The sequence below is a fragment of the Telmatherina bonti genome, assembly GCF_933228915.1.
Source record: "Telmatherina bonti genome assembly, chromosome: 8".
Classification (NCBI taxonomy): Eukaryota; Metazoa; Chordata; class Actinopteri; order Atheriniformes; family Telmatherinidae; genus Telmatherina; species Telmatherina bonti.
The window spans coordinates 31,328,232-31,351,333 of NC_136626.1; the positions used below are offsets into that span (position 1 = coordinate 31,328,232).

Here is a 23,102-nt window from a genome sequence, read left to right on the forward strand (position 1 = left end):
GGGAAACACTGACTGTTTCTTATAATGTGGAAAATGTCCCTTCAGACTGTTGTTGCCTCAGTTGGTCCTGATGGAGCCTAATAATTATTTCATGATGCTCAACCAACATGTTAAATATTTTTTTGGGGGGTGGAATATTGTGATTTAACAAAAAGAAATTCCCACAACCCAGTGCTGTTCCTAAACTTGCATGTGTTGTACTTCCAGTACTGCTGTCAGTACTTCTCACACACACCTACCAGGATGTTTACATGCTGTTTTTACAAGTTGTGTTGAACTGAAGTCCATAATCTTCTCAAAACAACAGCAGATCAGGTGATTTTCTGCCGTAACACGGTAAATAATCACCCATGCCAACTGTCTTTGTGTATGTGTCTGCAGCTGCAAACTCCTCAGCAGGCTGTGATGAATCTAATGACGTCACATGTCATCAGGCTAATGTAGGATGGGAGGACTCAGTGACTCAGGCTTTCAGTCTCCTCCTAGTTCCACAGACACCCCCCCCCCCCCCCCCCCCGACCAGTAGGTGACTACAGGAGTGTATCATTTTTTATTTTTTTTTAACAAAACAGATTTAAAGCTCACACACTCGCCACACACTTCATCAGGTAGACCTAATCAGCCAATCACGTGGCAGCATCTCAGTACATTTAGTCATGGTGAAGATTTCCTGGGGTTCAAACTGAGCATCAGAATGAGGAAGAAATGCGATTTAGGTGACCTTGAATGCAGCATGGTTGTTTTGCGTTTTTACTGGGATTTTCACACACAACCATCTCTTGTGTTTCCAGAGAAGGTCTGAAGAAGAGAAAACATCCAGCGAGCAGCAGTTGTCTGGACCAGAATGTCTGCGTTGATGTTGTCCAGCCTGGAAGCAGATGGTCTCCAGCAGCAGAAGACCACACCGGGTTCCCTCCTGTCAGTAAGAACAGGAAACTGAGGCTACAATTCACACACACTCACCAGAACTGGACAATAGAAGATGGAGAAACGTTGCTGGTCTGATGAGTCTCCAGTTTTTCCTTCCCACTGTTGCCAGTGTGCTTGCTCAGGATGGGAGATTGAGTTGGACTCAACTCAATCTGTTGGTTTCCTTATATAGGCTGTTATGAATTGGCCTTCATTATGTTTTCCCCTCGGTCTGTAAAGCGTCTTGAGATGGCATTGCCGTGATTTGACGCTATATAAATAAAGTTGAATTGAATTGAATTCAGCTCCACATTCACATGGTAGGATCAGAATCTGCTGGAAACATCATGACAACATGGATCCATCCTGCCGTCAGGATCAACGCTTCAGGCTGCTGCTGGTGGAATGGTGGGAGAGGTTTTCTGGTCCCAGATTGGTCCCCTTAGTACCAACATGACATGGTTTAACCTCCACAGCCTACCTGAGTGTTGCTGCTGCTGACCATGTCCATGCTATCATGTCAATATGGACCAAAATCTCTGTGGAATGCTTCTTACACCTTGATGAGTCTATGATGCCAAGACTGGAGGCATAAACTGATCAGATCATTCCAGGAATAGACGTGCCGAAGGATCTGGACGTTAGTTTAATGATAACTATTTCTCATAGCTTAACTTTGTGCTCATATTCCTCACGCTGAACCACTGATTCTTTCTGCATCAAAGCCCAGCAGGTGTTGCTTCATAAAGTCTGCAAAAGTAATAAAACAAGGACAAAAGGAGACAATAACTTTTTCGTTTTAATCTGAAATGTGACTTTACACAGGGAAACCGAATGTTTGTGGATATAAAAAAAAGTTCGATAACAAAAACATTCACACAAAATGTGTGTATATGTCTTTTTGCAACATTCATCCTGGCTTCCCGCTGAATCTGAGCTTTTGACAGAGGCACCTCTCTCCTTAATAAATAGTTTCATTTACAGAATGCGTCATTTGTTATAAATACAAAAGCAAATAAACATTTTTTTTTAAAGCAATTTTAAATGTGTTGATTCAGCTCCAAAAACAGAAACAGGCAAGCAAATAAGTCAAGCATAGATGCAAAAGTGAAACATTGGCAAAGTCAAAAATTGGCACAAAATAAAGATACAAACACAGTGAAATGTTAAATTATAGGCACTAGTTGAAGAAACCCACCACAGCAATTACCAGAACACCTTTCCTAACACTGGTGTGCCTTTTCATTCCTGTTAATAGCACAAGAGGTGAAAACCAGTTAAAACATATTCAGCTCGTCATCTGAAGCAAAGACAATTTTCAGCTTTTAATTATTATTATTTCATGGCATGAATGGTTCACATAAACACGCTGTTATGGGAATTTAATAAACCGCATCAAGTTTTCCTTGGTTTTATCATCTGAATGTGTGATCGGGTCATCCGCCGCGTAAATAAATAAAGTATAGCTCAGATTTGATCTCAACCTGTCCTTTAACCACGATGAGAACTTTGTTAAACTTTGGCAGAGGTCAGAACTGAGACTTTGTTGGAGGTGTCATCTTCCACCCGGTTCTCTCGCCGGTCCCGATAGGACACTTTGGGGTTAAAAAAAACAAAAAAAAACCAAACGAACCAAAAATAACAGCTTTGGAGAGTTAGCTATAAGTTGAGGTTTAAAACGTTTTAAACGAGTAAAAATTTGAAAGAAAAATACTGATATGGATGTTTGGACATTCGCTTCTTTTTTAAATAATTTGAATAAATAATTTCCAAAACAAACTTGTGCATACATTCTGGCTGATTCTACAAGAGGAAAGTTGTTTTGTTTTTTTGTTTTTTTTTTTAAGAGTCATACCCACACAGAGGTGCTTTCACTGTTGCAAGACATCAACAAATTCTCTAAACATCACAGGACAGTTCACCTGCACGGCATCATCATAGAGATCGCTCACAGACTTCTGTTAAACACAGAGCATAAGCAGAGAAATGTGTGGAAACATTTCAACCTGAGGGAGGTGACAGAAGAACAGGGGAGGAGGAGGAGAGGAGAAGGTGACAAAAGTCAAATCAAGGCAGATGATGTGTCCTCTGCTGGCCGAGCTGGAGTCAGTCTGGTTTCTTTGGCGTTTTCAGGGTTGTCTGCACTACATGCCTGATCCCTCCAGGGCCAGACCGTCTCATAGAAACACGACGGGACGCCATCTGTGACACGTGGACTTTGTCCTCTTTTTTTTTTTATCATTCTGAATTGTATTTGTGGTTTTAGGGAATAAATCTGTCTCTCTTTGCTGTAAAAGTTACCCAAGTATATAAAGTGCCATGTTGTTTTGTTGCCTCCTTGTGTTGATAATGTGACTGGAGCGCCCCCTGCTGGTTCGCCTCAGTAACAACCTTCCCTCCAGTTGTCTCCCATGCTGCTGTAGGTCCGAGGAGGAGGTAAAGATCTGGGAGAGAGGAGAAAAAAAACAGGCGTTTATTATCACAGAAATATCATTTATCTGGTGAGAAATGTTTGAGATGTGCGTACCTTCGCACAGGCTGGGCCAGTTTGCTGCGGGGCAGAGAGATGCCTCCTCCTGCAGGAGCGCTGGGTCGGGGCAGGCCGCTGCGTGGGGGGGCCAGGGAGCGGGTGGGGGTGGAGGTGGCAGAATTGGGGGTGGATGTGGCTTTTACTGGCTGCCTCAAAGCCAGCGGGGATGGTGTGGCAGGTGTACGCAGCTTACTGGGAGAGGGGACTGATAAGAGGCAGAGCAGAAATTAACGAGACTCATTTAATCAGTTTTAGGAAGAACTTTATGATGAACGGCAAGATGACGGGAGGTTGCAAGAGGAATGATGCCAGAACAAACATCTAGTTACTATGAGACACACAATATGTAAGTCTGCTCTACTCACGTCCACGTCTACAAGTCAACCTTGCAAACTACGTGATCTCACAAGCAGGGATGTCACGGCTACGTTACGTCACAGTTATTCACGTTATAAAACCATAGGATTAGCTAGCTGTAAAGAGCCAGTAATACCGTCACCTTCCATAAAAGGCTGAACTAGATCAGCAGATTGTTGCTTTGTTTTCCTTCTCTGCAAGTTGCCGTAGAGGCGTGTTGGAGTGGGACAGTATGACAGAGGAAGAGGAGTTATTCCCTCCATAGATAGGATTAACTCCTTGTCCATGTAGGATTTTTTTGGTTGAATATGTGTCGTGGAGGATGACTCTCTAGCCCAGGGGTGGGTAGCTGCAGTCCTGTAAATGTTAGGAGTTTCTCTGCTGCAACACACTTGACACACATCAAACTTAATCAGGAGACTTGTGCAGAACTTAAACATGGAACTCTGCTCTAGCCTGTAAATAAGACACTGATGTGAGTCAGGTGTGTTGCTGCAGGGAAACTACAAACACCTGTAGGACCGGAGTTATCCACCCCTGCTCCGGCCTGTAAAGCAACGAAGTTGCAGAGAGAAATAAATACATTAAGTACGTCTCACCGCCTGCTGGCCAACCAGCGGCATTTTGCTCTATGGTAAAGGTAAAGGCTACGCATTTTTGGTTAAATGACACTAAGGACACACAGATCTACCTTTTAGGAGTTCAGATATCCAATATCTGAAATTTGAATCTCTGCAGATACCGATATTTGTCGATACCAAATCAGTTTATGTGAACATTATTGTGACTATGGTTATTATTGCTGTTATAACTGTGTAAGATTTCATTAGGTTGTAATAAATTACTCATCCTTTCTGAAGTTACCACACCAATACAAATATAAGAACATGACAGATCTAACAATTTCAACAAGTTTTATTTTGATTTGGCACATTTGACCTAAATACAACTATAAATGTGTGGTTTTGATACAAAGATCTAGCTTTAGTGAACAAAAAATGTCCCATTTTAACATTCAAGGCATTAATTTCTTATAAAACACGTCTGAAGCATTTCATCAAACACATCTGCACTGGGTTGACTAGTGTAGTATCGGAACACTTTTATTAATAGCAAGTACAAGTACACATGCTTGGTATTAAGCCGATATCGATATTGGTATCGGCTCAATATCAAGCATATGCATCCCTAAATGACACTAATGTTTATCCTTGCAAAACAGTGAAACTCAACATTAACGTCATTCGCAGTATTGTAATTATTTTGACTTGTCAGGCTTACAGCAAGGTGATGCATTCAGCATCGTCTGCTGAACGTTTTACAGAGGAGCAAAAACAAAACATTTCTTCTTCTTCTTATTATTATTATCTTATTTTTATTTATTAGAATTTTTTTTAAAAGTATTTATTGTTTGTCAACCTAACATGGGTTTAGTAACATGTCTGTTTTTCCATTTTGCTGTTCAAACATATCCGACTTGGCGTGAGGTCGATTCCTTTTAGTCGTCAGTGTGTGCAGAAGAAACCATACTTAATATCAGACACGTGGTCTTCTCTGTCTCCACTGCGCCGGTATTTTTATGTGTCAAACAGCAGCTACTTTGCTGTAATGTTTCTAAATTCTCTATTCATGTTAAAAAGAAAAGTTAAAAAGCATTTTAATAACGTGGCTTCCAGAAAGAAGCCTTCCAGGTTCAGGTAGAGACTCGTAAACTCTTCCATCCGTTTTCTCTGAGAAATATCCAGAGTTAATATGTAGCGAGGTCATCAGATTTTTTTCATACCCTCCCATTAAAGAAAGAAAAAAAACACTCACTTAAAAGGTAAAATTGACTCAAGTAATAAATAAAAATTTACTGAAAATCATGACAATGTTTTTAAATTGTGGTTAAATAGAAATACTTAAAAAACAAGCAAATGAACATGATAAATAAATATTTTGATGAACAATCCTTGATGACTGCAGGCAGGTGTTTTTGGTAAGTCTCAGTCAGACCTGATGTTCCTATCAGCAAAGTGCTCTAGTTTGCTCTCAGTTTTATTTAATTATTTATTTTTTATTTATTAATTATTAATTATTTATTTTAAATATTTAATTTTAGTTATTTGAGTGATTGTTGTGAATTTAGCCGTTTCTTTAATAGAAGTGAATGAATGCAGGATTAATGTATGACAAAGATTTTTTTTTTTTTTTTTTTTTACAGAGCGGGGATGTTTAGTTGGAATGAGACTTTCTGGCTAATTTACAAGACAAATAAATACATTTTAAAGGCCTATAAGCAGTTTTCATGTACACATTAATAGTGTTAAGAAACTGATTAAGGGGAAATAATCTAAATTTTTTTACCATATTCACACTCAGAACATCAATAATGGTGACATCCCTACTCACAAGCATGAAAAAATGGACAGAAAAGCTTAAAAACAACTTTTTACTATGATTCTTGAAGCGTTAAGAGAATGAGGTGATTCACACACAATCAGCACGAAACCATTACGACCACGGCGCAGAATCACAGTCACAATACTGAAAGGGCGCAAGCTGTCAGTGAATACTCACTGAAATCACCTTCTTCTCCAAAGCAACAGGAGAGCGGGACTAGACAGAGACGAAGACAACAGAGACAGGCCTTAATGAAGAGCAGGGAGGAAGGAGCTGAGGATGAGGTTCAGTGTGGCGTCTCAGGCTGACCGTTTGGTTTCAGAAGGAAGTCGACTTAAACAGCAGGAGCAACAATCTCACTTTGTAAGTCACGAGGATGTTTAACGTCGGCCTTGTCTGCACTTGTGGAAAAACTGCAGGAAACATCTAAAACCTGCAGGACTGTGGGTCTGCTTGCGCCAGGCTCTGATCCACAAGGAAACATCTAAAACCTGCAGGACTGTGGGTCTGCATGTGCTGAGCTCTGATCCCTGTGGAAACATCTAAAACCTGCAGGACTGTGGGTCTGCATGTGCTGAGCTCTGATCCCTGTGGAAACATCTAAAACCTGCAGGACTGTGGGTCTGCATGTGCTGAGCTCTGATCCCTGTGGAAACATCTAAAACCTGCAGGACTGTGGGTCTGCATGTGCTGAGCTCTGATCCCTGTGGAAACATCTAAAACCTGCAGGACTGTGGGTCTGCATGTGCTGAGCTCTGATCCCTGTGGAAACATCTAAAACCTGCAGGACTGTGGGTCTGCATGTGCTGAGCTCTGGTCCCTGTGGAAACATCTAAAACCTGCAGGACTGTGGGTCTGCATGTGCTGAGCTCTGATCCCTGTGGAAACATCTAAAACCTGCAGGACTGTGGGTCTGCATGTGCTGAGCTCTGATCCCTGTGGAAACATCTAAAACCTGCAGGACTGTGGGTCTGCATGTGCTGAGCTCTGATCCCTGTGGAAACATCTAAAACCTGCAGGACTGTGGGTCTGCATGTGCTGAGCTCTGATCCCTGTGGAAACATCTAAAACCTGCAGGACTGTGGGTCTGCATGTGCTGAGCTCTGATCCCTGTGGAAACATCTAAAACCTGCAGGACTGTGGGTCTGCATGTGCTGAGCTCTGGTCCCTGTGGAAACATCTAAAACCTGCAGGACTGTGGGTCTGCATGTGCTGAGCTCTGATCCCTGTGGAAACATCTAAAACCTGCAGGACTCCTAGGACAAACTGTTTGCACGTCACTTCTGACATTTTTCATGATCTCACGGATACGCAGGGCAGGCGCCTTCTCCCACTACATTACATGAACTCTTTCTCACTCTGACTTAGGGCTGGAGATCGCCACAAACATTCTGAGATGTTGTAAAAACAGGAAGTTTTCTTGGAATATTAAAGACACTCGTGTAAACATTTCAACAAAACACTGAGCTCATTTAATGACCATCAAAATCGGACATCTGAGTAATCAGATTACTGTAAGAACCTACACTTCTGAAACTCAATATTTACCGGTACAGTTAGAGGTCCATTATCAGGTTTATTTCTTAGTCCTCACCATGTTGGACGTACTTTATCTTAATTTTTATCCAATAGTTTAACTTGGAAGCATCTTGTAAAGTCAGATAAAAATGAGAAGATTTATTTTTACTACAATTAAATCTCATTCAGAAAAAAAATGGAGAGATCTTATGAACAACTGTAAGGTCCACAGCCCTCATTCAGAGCGAACTAAGAGTTGTTTGGATCTGGAGAAAATGAGTGTATAAATGACAAAGTTGGATGTGTGATTTTGAAACCAGCAAGACAAACCCCTGTTGGTAAACTCTTCACTTGAAGACTGAAGCTCAAGGCTCTGTAACACAGCAACGAGTTACATTGTCGTTAATGTAGCCATCAGGTTTTGCTCCAAACGGCTGGACAAAAAAAACAAAACAAAACACTTAAACCAGATAACATCTGATTTTTGACTGCAACTGGTTTTCAGTCCTGCATCAAACGGATGAAAGAGTTGTGTGTATTTATCACAGCATAAGGTTACAAACACACTATTTCACACTGAGCTGTACATTGTACTTGTGACCACAAGACGGACAAAGTCCTTTTCTTCCCACATAAACATTCTTCCCAACAACTCTAAAAGAAAGGAATCATATGATTTACTTTCTCATCTCCAGTGTAGTTGCCAGCCCACTCAGCATGAGCTGGGAACTGATGCTCATGCTCCAATCACAAATAATTAGCAGTTGTGTTGCTCAGAAACTTTGGTCCATGTAACCTTGTTTATGTTGCCTTATTTACAAGCTTGTCCTCCAGAAGGTACTGGTAGCAGAGGGGACTGAGTGTAATCACACTATGAATGTCAAAGACCAGGGCTCATTCTGGAAGGTGTACCCATGTCTAACAACTGGTTTTAAACCAAGTTTTGGTTTGAAAACAGGAAGGATGGAGCGATGCTGCACTATGAGACATAATGACTTACTGAAGCATAACACTGAATAAACAATAACAGAGATATGAATTAAAAAGACAACACACAGCCAAGTAAAGGTCTTCACACACCGGGAGGAATGCAAATAAACAACTCAAAATTTATCAACGTATCTGTCTATATACACGAAGCGCAAAGTGAAACTGTGAATAAATGATGAAAATTCAAAAACAAACTTGCAAGCTGGATTCCACATCAACATCATGGTGATGCTGCAAAAGAAAAGACAAAATGAGGCGCTGGGTTCGTCCTGTTCTGGAAACGAGAGGAGAGTTTTAGTGTTTAATCCAGGAGCTGTAAGCTGGACCGCTTCAGGACAAACTTTAGGACGTCTGTGGGACAGTTGGAGGATCTGCTTTAGCAGTTGGCTGCTTGCTTTAAGAAGCAGAGAAGAAAAAGACGCTCAGCCATGATGATACAAAGTTTAAACGAAATGGCAGCGACAAAGTTACACCTGCATCGCTTGCATCTGGTGATCTATCAGTCAACAAACCTTCTCTGACTGATCGATTATACAGTTTTGTGCTCATATTTATTCATACCCTTTCACCAAAGAAGGAAAAAAACAGCCGCCTGTAAAATAAGCTGAAATTAACTAAAGTAATAATAAATAAAAATTTTATGAAAATTATTACATTATTTTCTAATTCTGGTTCAATATAATTTTTTTTTTTCTAAAAAAGCAAACAAATAAGATGATTTATTACATATTACTTCACTCATAAACTATTATTTTATTGAACAATCCTTTAATGTTTCCGCTCCAGTCAGGTGTTTTCTGTTCCTCTCCGTCAGACTTCTACACCTGTTGACAGGTATTTTGTCCCACTGTTCAACAGAAAAGTGCTCTAATTTGTCCAGGACCAATTTGTTTGTTTGTTTGTTTTTTTCCTTTTCCTCAACTCAATTAAATTAAAAAAAAAACTGTCTTATATTACTAAATTATATTTTTGCAAATTTTTAGTGATTGTTCCTTTTTTAAGTCTCCAGTTATTTGAGTGACTGTTGTAAATTCAGCCTTTTCTTTAATGAAAGGGGATGAATACATATGAGCACACTATATATCTCATGTGCAAATATGAAAAAAAAATTCACCTCAGTTCAAAAGAATAAAACTTGCTAAAATGTTTGACGGAGTTTCGTTACTGATGTGAACATTCACGTTGACTTTACACTGATCTGATATGAAATATTGATGTGCGAGTTATTTGGACAAAATATTCAGAGTAGGTGTGTAAAGGCCTTAAAGCAATGCTATTTTATAATAAAATGATAAGTAAAAAAAAAAAAAAAAGGAAACATACTAGTAAATAGAAACGGATGTTGTAACAGTAATGCAACTACTGATGACACTAGTACTGAATTTAATCCATTTCTTTGCTGATAAGCAGAAACTCTTAGCAATAATGATGAGACTGTCCACAAACATCTTTTGTCTTGTTGAAACATCTGAGCAGTCCTCAACTCTCTCTTCATGTTGTGAAGGTTTACTCCTTGCAGTGTGTGTGTGTTTGTGTGTGTGGACAGCCTGTGTGGGAGTACCGAGATCACGCTCATGTCTGTCAGCAACACCAATTCTACCAGCTTAGCTCCTTAATTCTCACAGAAAAACAGCATTTCAACCAGTACTCAGTGTTACCTCTCAGCCTGGGAAGGACTGCATTAATGCACTTAGCTCGCATCCACAGCATCATCATTTACACTCATCAATAGTCTGTGCCTTCACTAATGTGCAGCTGACTGGAGCATATCAATCTCACAGCCTCCAGCTGGTCTAGGAGCAGGTTACCTCTCAGGGCGGTGGGGCTTTGCAGGAGCTGTTTGGGTTTCGGGGATGAGCGAGAAGGGGTGGAGTATCTCAGGAGACGAGCTGTTGCTGGAAAACAGGGACACGTCAACATGGGAGTCGTCTTTTTGACTTCATTTTGTCTGAGAGTCCCAGTTTTTACTGGACAATGACGGGGCTGTTGGGGGCGTTGAAGGAAATTCAAGACTGAGATGCAGCTTGAGGCCACTAGAGGGCTCAACACACACATCTCATAGAAGAAGCAGAAGAGAGTCGGAGCCACTGTGAGGTTTAACAACCAAGAAGAGCACAGACAGAAGAGATGAGGCTGGTTTGGGTTAACATGCTTTACAGCAAGGAGTCGACAGTTGAATACGCAGAAATGAAGGTGTCCCACATGCCAAGGTTCAAAGATCACCACAGTGAAGTATGCACGCAAGAAATCACCAAAAACAGAAGATATAATCTAATACACAGCGGCCAGGAGCTCAGGCCTCATAAACACTGTCCTCTGTCTTCCAGCAGGCTGGCTGAGACTGGAAAACAGCAGCTACAGCCCATGTACACGGCTGAAAGCTGCCCTTTGACCCCTCTGCTATCTGCCTGTGGTAAAACAGGGAGATTAGAGTTACTGGATTAAGGACACCATTACCTTTCTCTCATATTACAGGATTACATCAAGTGGATAGTCTTAAAGCTCGACAAGAACATAAAACTATTAGAGCTGAAAAGTAAATGTTAGTGTTCTTAGTCATGCTGCAGGACGAGGAAATCTCTTCCAAGTGAGAGTCACACTGTGGCAAAGACAGAAGGAATGTGTGTGAATAAGATTTTATAATGAAAAAGTGATCAAAGAGGTTCCCTGAACATAAAAAAGTTATGTCACTACAAAGCAGCCCGGTCCTTACAGAGAAGGCGCAGCCAGAAGGAGTAAAACAATCCCCACCCACACAGCCGGTCCTGAAGCCCGACTCTCAGAGCAAAACAAGTGCTGATATGAAGTCAGCAGACATTAAAGACACTTTAATACCGAAGATTGATGATTAATGTGCAGCGGTGGAGAGTTTCTGGGTTTTGCCGTCAGTCTGGCGTGTCACGATGTTGTTTGTGACCATACTTACTCGCAGACTGGCTCTGATGTCGAGGCGAGCCACCGTTTGGCACTTGCAGGTTGGATTCGCAGCTGCGGCTGCTTTTCACAGGCTCTGGCACCTGAGCTGCAGCCGCCGGGGCTGACGAGCGTGTGAGGTTGGGAAGACTACGTCGCAGCTTTTCTACAACAGCAGCACAAGAAGGAATTTAGCTCAACTTTGACCGAAGAGGTAGAAAAGGTTAAAAAGTTGCTTTTTTTACCTTCATTTTTCACCACGTTGGTTTGCAGGTCGTGGCCGTGACCCTGCAGTGAGTGGCGAGGCTGCTGCAGCCGGCTGATGATGGGCTGCGGCGACCCGCGGCTGTATTCAATGGAACGAGCTGGGGAGCGGGAACGGGGAGAGTTCCTGGGAGAGGCGCGAGGGGAGTGGCGAGGAGAGGGGCTGAAGCGGTTGGATGGCAAAGCGAAGGATAGGTGCACCGCCTCTTCCTCGTCCTCCAGACTGTGCGCGTCTAAATCCTGGTCGCTGAGGGTGCTGCGCCGCAACGAGTGACACGACGAGCCGGAGCTCCGTCTGGATGCCGTCGCAGCGTACTCCTGTCGCAAACCTGCAACAAACACCGTAGAATAAACAGCTGGACAAACCCAGAGAGGACCTCTGGAGGTGAAACAGATCCCGGTGCATACTTTCTTCCTGCATGCGGGCCATTATCTGGACATCGGTGACATCGTTGAGCTTGTAGGTAGTTGAGGAGCCCACTGAGTCTTCGTCCATCTCCGATGTGCTCAGCTCGCTGTCCACTGACGACTGCGGACTAACAGCTGGAGGATTCCTGTCTGCTGCTGCGTTTCGCTGGTGTACTGGTGGAAGAAATCTTCAGTGAACATCTCAGTGCGCTACTAAGCAAATAACTTGTAATAGACTGAAAACCAGAGGTAGCTGTACCTGCGTTACTGGGCATTAGCTGCTGTCTGACAATGGGCACTCTGCCGGGGGTTGAGGAGGGGGAGTTGAAGCCACTGCTGTAAGGGCTGTTGGCAGCATTTGTGCTATAGGGGCTCCCATAGCCCTGTTGGAGGTAGGGACTTCCATACAGGCTCCTGCGCTTGTTGGCTGCAGAGTCAGGGCAGAAATAAGGCTCAATGTCACATGATATTAAAAACAATGAGTCCAGTTTTTTCTGTCAACATTGCATGAGTCTGGTCAATCTTTGAAATCAGCCAACATTAGGATAGGTGTGTATTTATTTTATTCTGATGATGCGTATTGATAACCGTACAACCAGACAATAACCCAAACTGACGGTTGCACAAACAGCTTATATCAGGTTATTTCATATCTTAATTTACAATTAAAAAGACAAAATACTTTGACAATTACTGTTTTTTTTAGTGCCGATTCAATTTAAATTGCTATTTAATATTGCTGATTTTTGTAGATTAAAAACCAAAAAATGTACAATTTTTTTTTTTTTTTTTTGCTGGTCATTTAAATTAGGAAAAAACAACACAGTAACCAGACCATGATTCTGCTGCTATTATGCAAAAGTAGACAAGTAAAAAGATCAATAAAAACAATAAAAATGACTAAAATTTCATAATAATATAATATTTAAAAAAAAAAAAAAAGATTTTTAACAAACAAACCAAATTTCAAAATTGTGAAGCAAAAAAATCCTGATACTTGATTTTTCAATTTGATTTTCCCACCCCTAATTTTAATATTACAAGCAAACAATGGAAATCTTTTGCTTTTTCATGAAGCCGCCACAACGTTTCCAGTAAACGCCTCTGATGCAGCCCGTCGGTACTCTCAGTGTTTGACTACAAACAGTGTGCGTGGACCAAGTCACAGTCGGCTCTTTAAATGAAAGCTCTGCACTGTGCTATCACTCTGGTAGAGTCTCTTACACCATCTGCTGAATGCGAGCATGATAGTGTTCCTGGATCATTAGCTGAGGAAAAACAAGAAACAATACTCTGTATTCAACCACGCACACACACATACACACAGCACAATGCAATTCTCTGTGAAAGCCTGCAAGGCGGTCGTCAAGAGGCTCACAGTCTCAATCATGAGATCAGGCTGCTGGTCACTGGGAAACTTCTGGTGGTTTGCATGATGAGTGTGTCTGAGATCACTCTTTTTTTCCCCCTTCGCCAGTTCTCTTCCCTTCTGAATGGGTGTTTCTTTTTTGTTTTGTTTTAACAGCCCTGCGGTGACTGGAAAGCAGCTTCCTCCTTTCACTTTCTCACTTAAGCTCTGCACTCTGTCTCCCTGCATTATTTAGAAAACGCCATCGCGTCCACTCTGCTGCCATCTTCACAGATCAGCTGCTCAGGAACGTCCACAACGCTGCAATATGTAGGTCTGTGATGCTGCACATACAACAATACATCTGCTTTGTTTTCCGTAAGTAAGCATGTAAACGGTTCACCTGGAAAAAAACAGACTTGATCAGGGATACTCAGTTTGGTCTCATCAGGGCCGCAGTCCTGCACATTTTCAATGTCGCCCTGCTTCAACACACCTGCCTCAAATTAAATGGATCCAGCAGCTTATGACACCCTGCACAATGACTCATAATTGTGAGTCGTGTGTGCAAGGAAACATTTAAGTCCTGCAGGAGTGCAGCCTGCATAGGACCGAACTGAGTAGCTCTGGTTTAGAGTATGCATGCAGTTTCACTCAAATATGAGGCTTACAGTAAAAATATGGTGGAAGACATGACTAAGCCACAAAACACAAGAGGGACTGCAGTCAATTTGGACCTTGCCAGGGGCCGAGAGTCAGAGGATTTGGAGGTAGCTAATGTACCCTATTACAGCAGCCCTAGTAGCACACTTATTACACAAGCCAATCTAAAGGGATCTAAAAGTCCAGGGACCAACAAAAATAGTGTGCCCTCCAATTCTCATATCCAGAAACAAGCAAAGAAAGAAGAAAGAAATAGAAATGCTGCTCCTACCTGCTGTGATTGACGTTACTTTGGTTTACTTTGATTTAAAGCTGACCTAGAGGACAACCTAGCTTTGCTTCACATAGGAACCTCAAATGAGGCAGCAAATATCAAGCTGCTAAAGGCCAAGTGGGTTCAAATGTTTGAGGAAACGGAAGACAAAGCTTGACATTGAAGTCTGTTCGATACAAAAATAAAAGAAAAAACTGCAGAGCTGCAAGCGTATCACAAGAGAAGAACAAACAGAAGCTTGTGTAGAGGGAGATAAACACCACAAAGGATAGAAGGGATAAATCTGGCGGAGACGTGCAAGAAGGAGCTGAACGAACTGTTCAGACTCAGAGGTCTGTGAAAAGTAATGTGTAAGCAGAAAAACATTGCAGCTCAGCTGTGAGGCCGCGATCCCTCCACCAAACTACAGCTGTCAAAGCGTAGAACTGCCTGTGATTGTTTAGCCATTGCCATAAAATACTTTTATCGCTCATCAGGGTTGTCTGACAGGGGGAAAGTTGTGTCTGACTTGAACAGCCAGGCCTGTCCTCCCTGTTATGTAACTTTGACACGTCACGTGGAGTTTTGTTTTTAACTGGGTGTGTACTCACTAAAGGCTTGGTTACCATTCTCAAACAAAGCCTAAAGTCATGTTCAAATGTGTGACAGTCTTGTATGAGCGTGTGTTTGTAGTATAAGAGAGCACAGATGGATGGTTCTTCTGAATCTAACACAAACTCAAGCAAGCAACACCATGGCAACAGGATTTCCACGCTCCTGTTGAAGACTGGGAGAGAGGACAAGTAGCTGGGAGGCACATGGGTGTGTCTGCTGAGTTTCTCACACACAAATATTCTCAGAACATGCAGAGGAAAAAAATACATGACTGCCAAGCGAGGAATGTAAAAGAAGAAGTGAAGAAGGGATTGGGTTGGATCAGCAACAATTCAGGCCATTTAAATGACAGTGTCCTCCATCCCCATGTACAGGGATGATATCGCCACTAATAAGCACTAGGGGTGGGGAATCAAATCGAAAGAATTAAAAAAATCTGTATTTTTTGCTTCACTTTTTTAAAATAGATATTTTTGTAACAAATTCTTTTATTTATTTATTTTTTAAATAAGTAAAAATAATCCATTGTAATTTTTTTTTGTCATTTTAATTGTTTTTATTGACCTTTTTCCTTGTCCTTGTTTCCACTGTACCAGCGTTTGGAGCAAGTAAGCACCTAGATGAGAGAATTTTCTGAACAAAACAAATTATTCTGTTTGGTGGTGAAGAGAAGAGGGTCAGCGTTGGTAAACTCCTGGAGACTTGAGCTCTTAAAACTTCCAATCAAGTAGTCTGTGACCTTGTAGTGTTGAAAGACTCTGATCTGACTTTCAGCAGCCACATAAAAGCTTCACTAAGAAGCTTTTTACCAACTCAGAAACATCAACAGGATTAAATGTTTAGTCTCCCAGTAAGACCAGTAGAAACTCATCCATGCATTCATCTCCTGTAGACTGGATTACTGTTATGGTCTTTTACCCGGACTTCCTAATAAGAGCATTAAACATCTGCAGCTCATCCAGATGCTGCTGGAGCTTTAACTAGAACTAAGAGGTCTGAACACATCACACCAGTTTAACATCTTTATACTGGTTTCCAGTCAGTCACAGGATAGATTTCAAAACCCTGCTGGTTGTTTACAAATCCCAGAATGGTTTAGGACCAGAATACATCTTGGATATGTTCAGAGAATATAAACCAAGGAGAGCTCTTAGATCCAAAGAATCGGGTCAACTAGTCCAGACCACAGTCCAGTCCAGAGCCCAGTCCAGAGCCCAGACCAAACATGGAGAAGCAGCATTTAGTCGTTACGCTGCAAACAAGTGGAACAAACTGCCAGTGGAGATTAAACTTTCACCAAATGTAGAAACTTTTAAATCCAGGTTAGGAACATTTCTTTTCTCATGCGCCTATGCATGAAATCTGCACAGCAACTTTGAATTAATTCTGCTTTTATTATTATTATTTTAATATAATTTATGGTTTTATTGTGATTTTGCTATTTGTGTCATCTTTCATGGTTTTTTTGTTTGTTTTGACACCATCTGTAATGCTTTTAGTGTTTCATGTAATTCATGAAAGGTGCTATACAAATAAACTTGCCTTGTCTTGTCTTTTTGGGCAGTATAGCAGCATGCAAACTATTTTAGGAACCATAATATAACCTATGACAACATCCATGTAGGAGGAAGTGTGTAGAGGCCATTTATGTGTTTTTGTTTTCTTTTATGACAAATGGCTGTTATGCAAGTTAAATTATTTTTTGTATTATATTTTAGTATAAAAGATTATATTACACAGATAGATTTTTATTTAAAGTCTGTTATTAGCTTTTTGATGAGTGTGAGAACAATGAGGGAAGACAGGTAATATATGTCACATGTGGAGGTTGTTGTTTCTTTGTTTTTTTCTGGGGAAATCAGTGTCAGGTAGTGTGAGACACTACCTGACACTGACAATCATTTCAATATCCATTGAAATGATTTTTTGACCACTTTCAGGCGTTTTGTTGATTTTTAGTAAACTGGAACAAATATTTTACGATCCACCTTTATTCTATTTTTTTGTTGAAATAAAAATAAATTATTTTCAATTTTCTAAATCCTTTCCCCCCCCCTTTTTTTTTTTTTTAAAATTTGGATCTTTGGAAGTGCGTACAAAAATCAGACCGTCCACACTGCCACCGCCTTTAAAAGGGATGTGGAAAAGGCTGGTACAAAGTGTATATGCTGGTGGTGTGTTGTATCTTGCAAAACAGAGATGAGAGAATCACATCTAGCCCAGTGAACAACCTTCAGTGGCCTATTGCTCAACATGATCTGTCACATGGGCATGCATACCACTGTCAAAATGGAAACGACCCTTCTCAGTTTAGCTGCAAGGACTTAAAGCCTGTCCTCCCTGACGCAATGACTATAAGCATGATCGGTCAAAAACTCAAGAAAAGGAAACTGCACATGCGGAAAACAGGAGAGGCAGCGTGGATATACTGCGGCCAAATTAGGTTTAGTAATGTTGTGCTTGCGTGCATTTTACACTCAACCGAGTGTATTTGCCATTCAGGACAAGATGAATCCAGTTGCTTTGTGCTGGTTCATTTTCTCTCTGTTGCTATGTGATGCTTCATCTTGGACCAGTTTAGGATTGCTTTATTCCAGTATATACCAGCAAGTAAATACAATTTATGCCTGAAGCACAAAAATAGGTGCAATCACAGCATATGGAACTTATAATACTGTGTTTTCCATGGGCCACTACAATTTCCTGACTCATAAAAACGCAACATTTTTCGCCATCAGTTTTCTGCTTGCCTGCTCTTATTGGACGGAAACAGAACAGTGAGAAGCAATATGCGGTAATACAGTACTGGGGTTATTGCACAAGGCAGTTATGGCAGTGAACCACGTGTCCAAATTCGACTGCAACATTGTACCTCATTTCAATTTCGTGGAAAATAAAGCACCAATCAGATAACGTTAAATATCCATCGTCTGCAATATAAAACGCTAAATTAACTTTGATGCTTTCAGTGACTTCAAATCAGAATTAATCTGTCAGCAGTTCATCTGCCAAGTCCCTGTAAAACCACAGCGTCTGCCGCGTAGTGATTCACAAGGTGGGGTCACGTGTATTGTTCTATTTTCCTGTTGGACAAGACAAGCTGAGCCACACAAATCAACATATATGATGAATCATATCTGTGTTTGTTTTGGTCTTACTAGTGGAGAATATTTAGGTAAAAAAAAGGTAAATATTTATATTTAGGTAAAAAAAAGATCATTACAAAGATGAAAACTCTCAGTAGAGACAGCAATAATGTCATGTATGCTACTCAGGCAGGAAGATGTGCTATTTTTACATTTAATCCATCCATCCGTGATTATACAGGTTCAGGTCACAGGGGCAGAGGCCTTAAAGTTCCCTCGGGGTATCCTGAGTTGTTCCCAGGTTGGGGCCTCGGGGGGGAATCCTAACCAGACACCCAGGACTCCTCATCTCAGTGGCTCTACTCTAAGGCCTTCCTGGATGACTGAAGTCTTACTCTCTCTCTAAGGGACAGCCTAGCCATGCAGCAGGGGACACTTATTTAGGCTCCTTGCATTCGCAGTCTCATTCTGTCAGTCACTACCCTCCTGATCAGAGGCCAAGGTAAGAACGTAGAGCAACTGGTCGATTGCAAGCTTCATCTTACAGCGACAGACTGACACAAAGTTCTGCATCACTGTTATCTCCAGACCAGGAGTTAAAACATGTCGATCACCTGTTTGCTCCATCATAAACAAGACCCCAACACACATTAGCTCCTACTCTTGGAGCAAGATCTTATTTCCAACCTGACCATGGTCTCAGATCTAAAGATGCTGATTGCAGCTTCACACTGGGCTGCTAATCGCTCCAGTCAGAGTTAGTGATCACAGCCCGACGCCTTCAACTAGCAAGATGTGAAAGTGGCGCCCTGTCTTGGCTCCTCCCCCTCTGGTTTTTGCTCCTTGCGTGATTCAAGGCTTTTTTATTTGCAGCTTTTTCCACCAACGATTTTCTCTTTCTTGCCTGTTTAGTGGGAGGAGGCAAATAAACCGAGCCGGGTCGGGAAATCCCTTCCTGCATTTTCTCAGCCACGTTTGCCTTCCGACTTTCTTCTTCACTACTTTGTATTTTCATCCTAAGACGCTATTTATACGCAGGGTGTGGCTATCAGGTATACACTGCTGGAGGGGGAGGAGGGGAGCTGGGAGAAGAAGCTTACGAAATATAGGAAATTAACAACTTTAATCCGGTCCAAACGTTTTGATTTATTAGTTTTTAAAGATTTACAGTAAACTGAGGGGTCTAACTAAATTTCTTATTGTTCATGATTACAAAATGTATAGACTACTATCAGGACGAGGAACCAGTTTACCCAGAGTAAAAAAAAGAAAAGATGTCTCAGAGCAAGATTACCTACCTTTAAATTACATGCACGGTAAAAATTCCAACAGAATATGACTTACTAATGCTGAACGGACTGCTTGGCAATCAGATTTTTATTGTAAATACAAAGCGAAAACAAGTGGAGACATATTAAACCTCCCTTTTGTGGTTGCAGTAACTTTTCTTGCATATTTTTGCTTCAAACAATAAAAACAAGGTAGATCTATTTCTCCTCATGGCCAAGTTAAAGTACCAACAGCAACCAAAAATGCTCCCAACTTGGGAAACTTCATGTTGGCTTAAAAACTAGTCAACTTCACCAAATTTTCATACTGAGACCGAATCCATCATAATCACTATTTTCTACATGAAATATAAATCTAAAAAGTCTGTTTTATCAGGATAAAACTGCAAATAAAGGCCGAACGTTTAACTGGCCTCCAACATGCTCAGAGGAAACAAAGGGCATCGTCACTGGTTGGTAGTTTCAACTCCTGCTGTTTATCAAGCAGCCACTATGTGTTTTTGTTTACCTGACATAGTGAGGTCCAGTCTGTGGATGAGGGAGCGCTTGGCCGACTCCATTTCAGGGCTGGGGTTGTCCAGAGCTTGCCGGCACCACACGATAGGGCTCAAGGATTTTTGCAAGGGACTGTTCAGTTTTGCCTCATATAACCTGGAAAGGGAAACATCAATGACTTAAAATAATATAAATTTAATTTCAACATTTTTTATTCTCTTTTTTCCATAATATATTGGCAAATCCAAAAAACAACAGAAAACATACTCCCGAGTTACAACAAATACAACACAACCATTGTAGTACATTTCATGTAAAAAAGAAAAGAAAAGAAAATTGGAGTAGGAAGAAGAATTAATCTTATAAACCCTATCCCATCCTCATTTCAAAGTAAACCAACTGGATGGCATCATCTACGGCAAACACTAAGAGCAACACACAGGTATGAAATACTCTTTTTTTCTTGTATATATAATTCAGGTTTTTGCATACAGTTTTAATATGTACTCCTTATATTTTCAATTTAAATTGAGAAGGATTTGAACAACTTTTAAAATCGCTTTTAAGTGCGTTCCATTGTTTTACACCAACCACTGAAATACACATTTGTTTAAGTGTGGTTCTTGTGAGAGGTTGTTTTTTAAAAAAAAAATAAAAAAAAATCACAGTTTCGTCTACTTGTTTTATCATTTAAAATGAAAAGAATTTGCAGCCCCGGTGGTAACAAGTATTGTTTAGCTTTATGCATGATTATTAATGTTTTCCACACAACCAAATCTTGAGTCCCGACTTCCAGAACAATTCCACTGTGTGCTCTTTAGGAGCAGTTTTATTAATTATTCTTTTTGCTTTCTTTTGCAAAGTAATTAAGGCCTTAAATTGGTAGTGTAGGAATTACCCCATACCTCCAGACAATACTTCAAATACGAAACAATAAAAGCAAAACAAAGGATTCTCATTGCCTTATAATTTAGCTTTACTCAACATGGAAATATTCTCACAATAAATTGCAAACTTCTTGCTTTAAATGGCCGCGAGCTGCAACAGCTAACACCTGCCATACCCCATATATGATCCAGTTGGATGCAGTTTTACTTATTTTGTTACAGTAGATCTATTTCATACCGTTTTTAAATTTTTGGAGGCATAAAAAATATTTTCAAGGAACTGGTTTAAAAGCGTTTTAATGCAAAGAAAGAGGTCATTTATTGTTAAAAGCTCTTAGTTTAGTGTCTGAGTGAAACGATCACAATGATGGGGCTTCAACATAGAATAAAATGACCAATAGCTTCGCTTTGTTAGATAATAGACCAACACAAATGTGTGCTTATGGTTGTAAGAGGATAAAAGAAGAGTTTCCACTCAGGAGGAATTTGAGTCAGCAGCTGTCAGCACGGTTGCAGCCGTAGAGGAAGCCTTTCATGATGAAAGCACAGACATCACTGGCAAACTAAAGCAAATGCAGGGAAATACAAGCTTGAAATTGGGACTGCACATTTTCATTGTTTACCAACACAATGACAACCGTTGACATGTGGCGCAGCCTCCTGTAAATCTACATCATCATGCTTCCAGCTGTGAAACAATCCTGTGTTGTCTCAAACATGCAGTAGAAATGAATCCAACATCTATTGAAAGGCAGAGAGCTGTAGCAGCAGGGAGCGTTTTAAATCCACTCTGATGCTAATATATGGGATTACAGGAGTCTGTGACAGGAGCTGGCAAGAGCTGGGCACTACGGGGTAATCCCAGATACCAATCTGATGCAGAGTGCAGACAAAACAGGCTGGGCATAATGAGACTGGCTCTGCTGAGCATGAGTGAGCAATGTCTGAAAGTAGTCTGATATCGAGGGAATCTGCTGCTGGCACAGACGTACTGCAGCAAGCTGTGTACAAAAACAGGAGTTTGATTAGCTGATTGGAACAATGGGTACCTCAAGTCATTACAATGAAAAAGAGGCTTATCTTTAAGAACAAGCAAAATGTTTATCTTCTATGTGCAGAGCATATCCCCGTGGGTCAGATGCAGTATGTCAGTGTTAGGTGCATGCTCTCATTATCAACAAGACCACTCAGCACATTTACAACCTTGACACAGATGCGATAGCACTCATCGTTGCAGCTTTAGCATCCATCAATAGGCTGCATCAGGAGATGTGCTCTAATGTTGCCTATTACTGTATCATTACCACTACAGGAACCTCTCCCAAGTATGTCAAACAACCATTATCTAAGGTAGGGCCATCCTTACATCCATGTAAAGCCTGTAACAAATAGCTACTGCAGCTCTGTGACAAATCTTCCCTGAAGCTCTCTACTCATGTCATCATGTCCGACAGCAGTAGCGTAGTAATCCGCAAGTTTCTGTGTTTACTCTAAATTGGGATTAAGAGTTAACATTAAATGCTTGAAATCTGTTTCTGGCTTAAATAGCACAGACACGATGCAGGGGGGAAGGATTAAGAAAAGTTATGGACATGTGGGTTGAGATTAAGTCTGATAACAAGGAGGACACATAGCAAAATTATAATCCCTGATATGACCTGCTTATTTTATATTAAACAGGCATTGTTTCTGACCCCTGCAGATGCAATGCTCTTGATCAAGAGTGAACAGGGATAAGAAAATCTCCCTATTTCACGTTTTTCTCAGTTGGTGCTGTACACTTCAGAGCACTTGTAGCTGTGGGCTACATGCTGTGCAAAGGAGGAATTCAGAGGCGGAATATAACCATGACTACGTCTCCCACATGGCTGCTGGGCTGCAAAAAAACAACTTTGACTTTACTGTACATACTGATCTGCTGCTACCATGCCAAGCAATCTGCAAAAACGGACAAAAAAACCAGATAATTTTGTTCCTCAGGGTCGTGACTTTTGACAGATTACAGCATGTGCCTCTCTTACAACTACAGCAAAATAAGATGTGACAGTGATGTGACAATACAGTGAGATCAGGCGGTCACAGTAGAGGCTTGACGTCTCCCATACGAGTTGCCAGACAATATCCTTCACTCAGTGATCCACAATGAGGCTCCTTCAGGTTTCACTGAGACGATTGTTTATGCCATGCCGAGCAGC

The 23,102-nt window shown here is 41.0% G+C and overlaps 1 protein-coding gene across 3 annotated transcripts in view; it reads right to left on the reverse strand.

Moving 5' to 3' along the window:
- Positions 1–1,690: 1,690 nt before the first annotated feature.
- The window catches only part of slain2 (SLAIN motif family, member 2), a 22,179-nt gene continuing 767 nt past the window's right edge, over positions 1,691–23,102 (reverse strand). Inside the window, exons 2-9 of one of the 3 annotated variants that reach the window (XM_079244959.1) lie at positions 20,034–20,176; positions 12,531–12,698; positions 12,272–12,445; positions 11,845–12,192; positions 11,613–11,765; positions 6,356–6,394; positions 3,437–3,644; positions 1,691–3,353 (exon numbers count right to left, since the gene is read on the reverse strand). In XM_079244959.1, coding sequence (XP_079101085.1) covers positions 3,290–3,353; positions 3,437–3,644; positions 6,356–6,394; positions 11,613–11,765; positions 11,845–12,192; positions 12,272–12,445; positions 12,531–12,698; positions 20,034–20,176 — 1,297 coding nt within the window. In that variant the 3' untranslated portion in view covers positions 1,691–3,289. Of the gene's footprint in view, positions 3,354–3,436; positions 3,645–6,355; positions 6,395–10,494; positions 10,582–11,612; positions 11,766–11,844; positions 12,193–12,271; positions 12,446–12,530; positions 12,699–20,033; positions 20,177–23,102 lie in introns of all 3 variants that reach the window. The other 2 variants (XM_079244958.1, XM_079244960.1) reach the window with 2 other exon arrangements.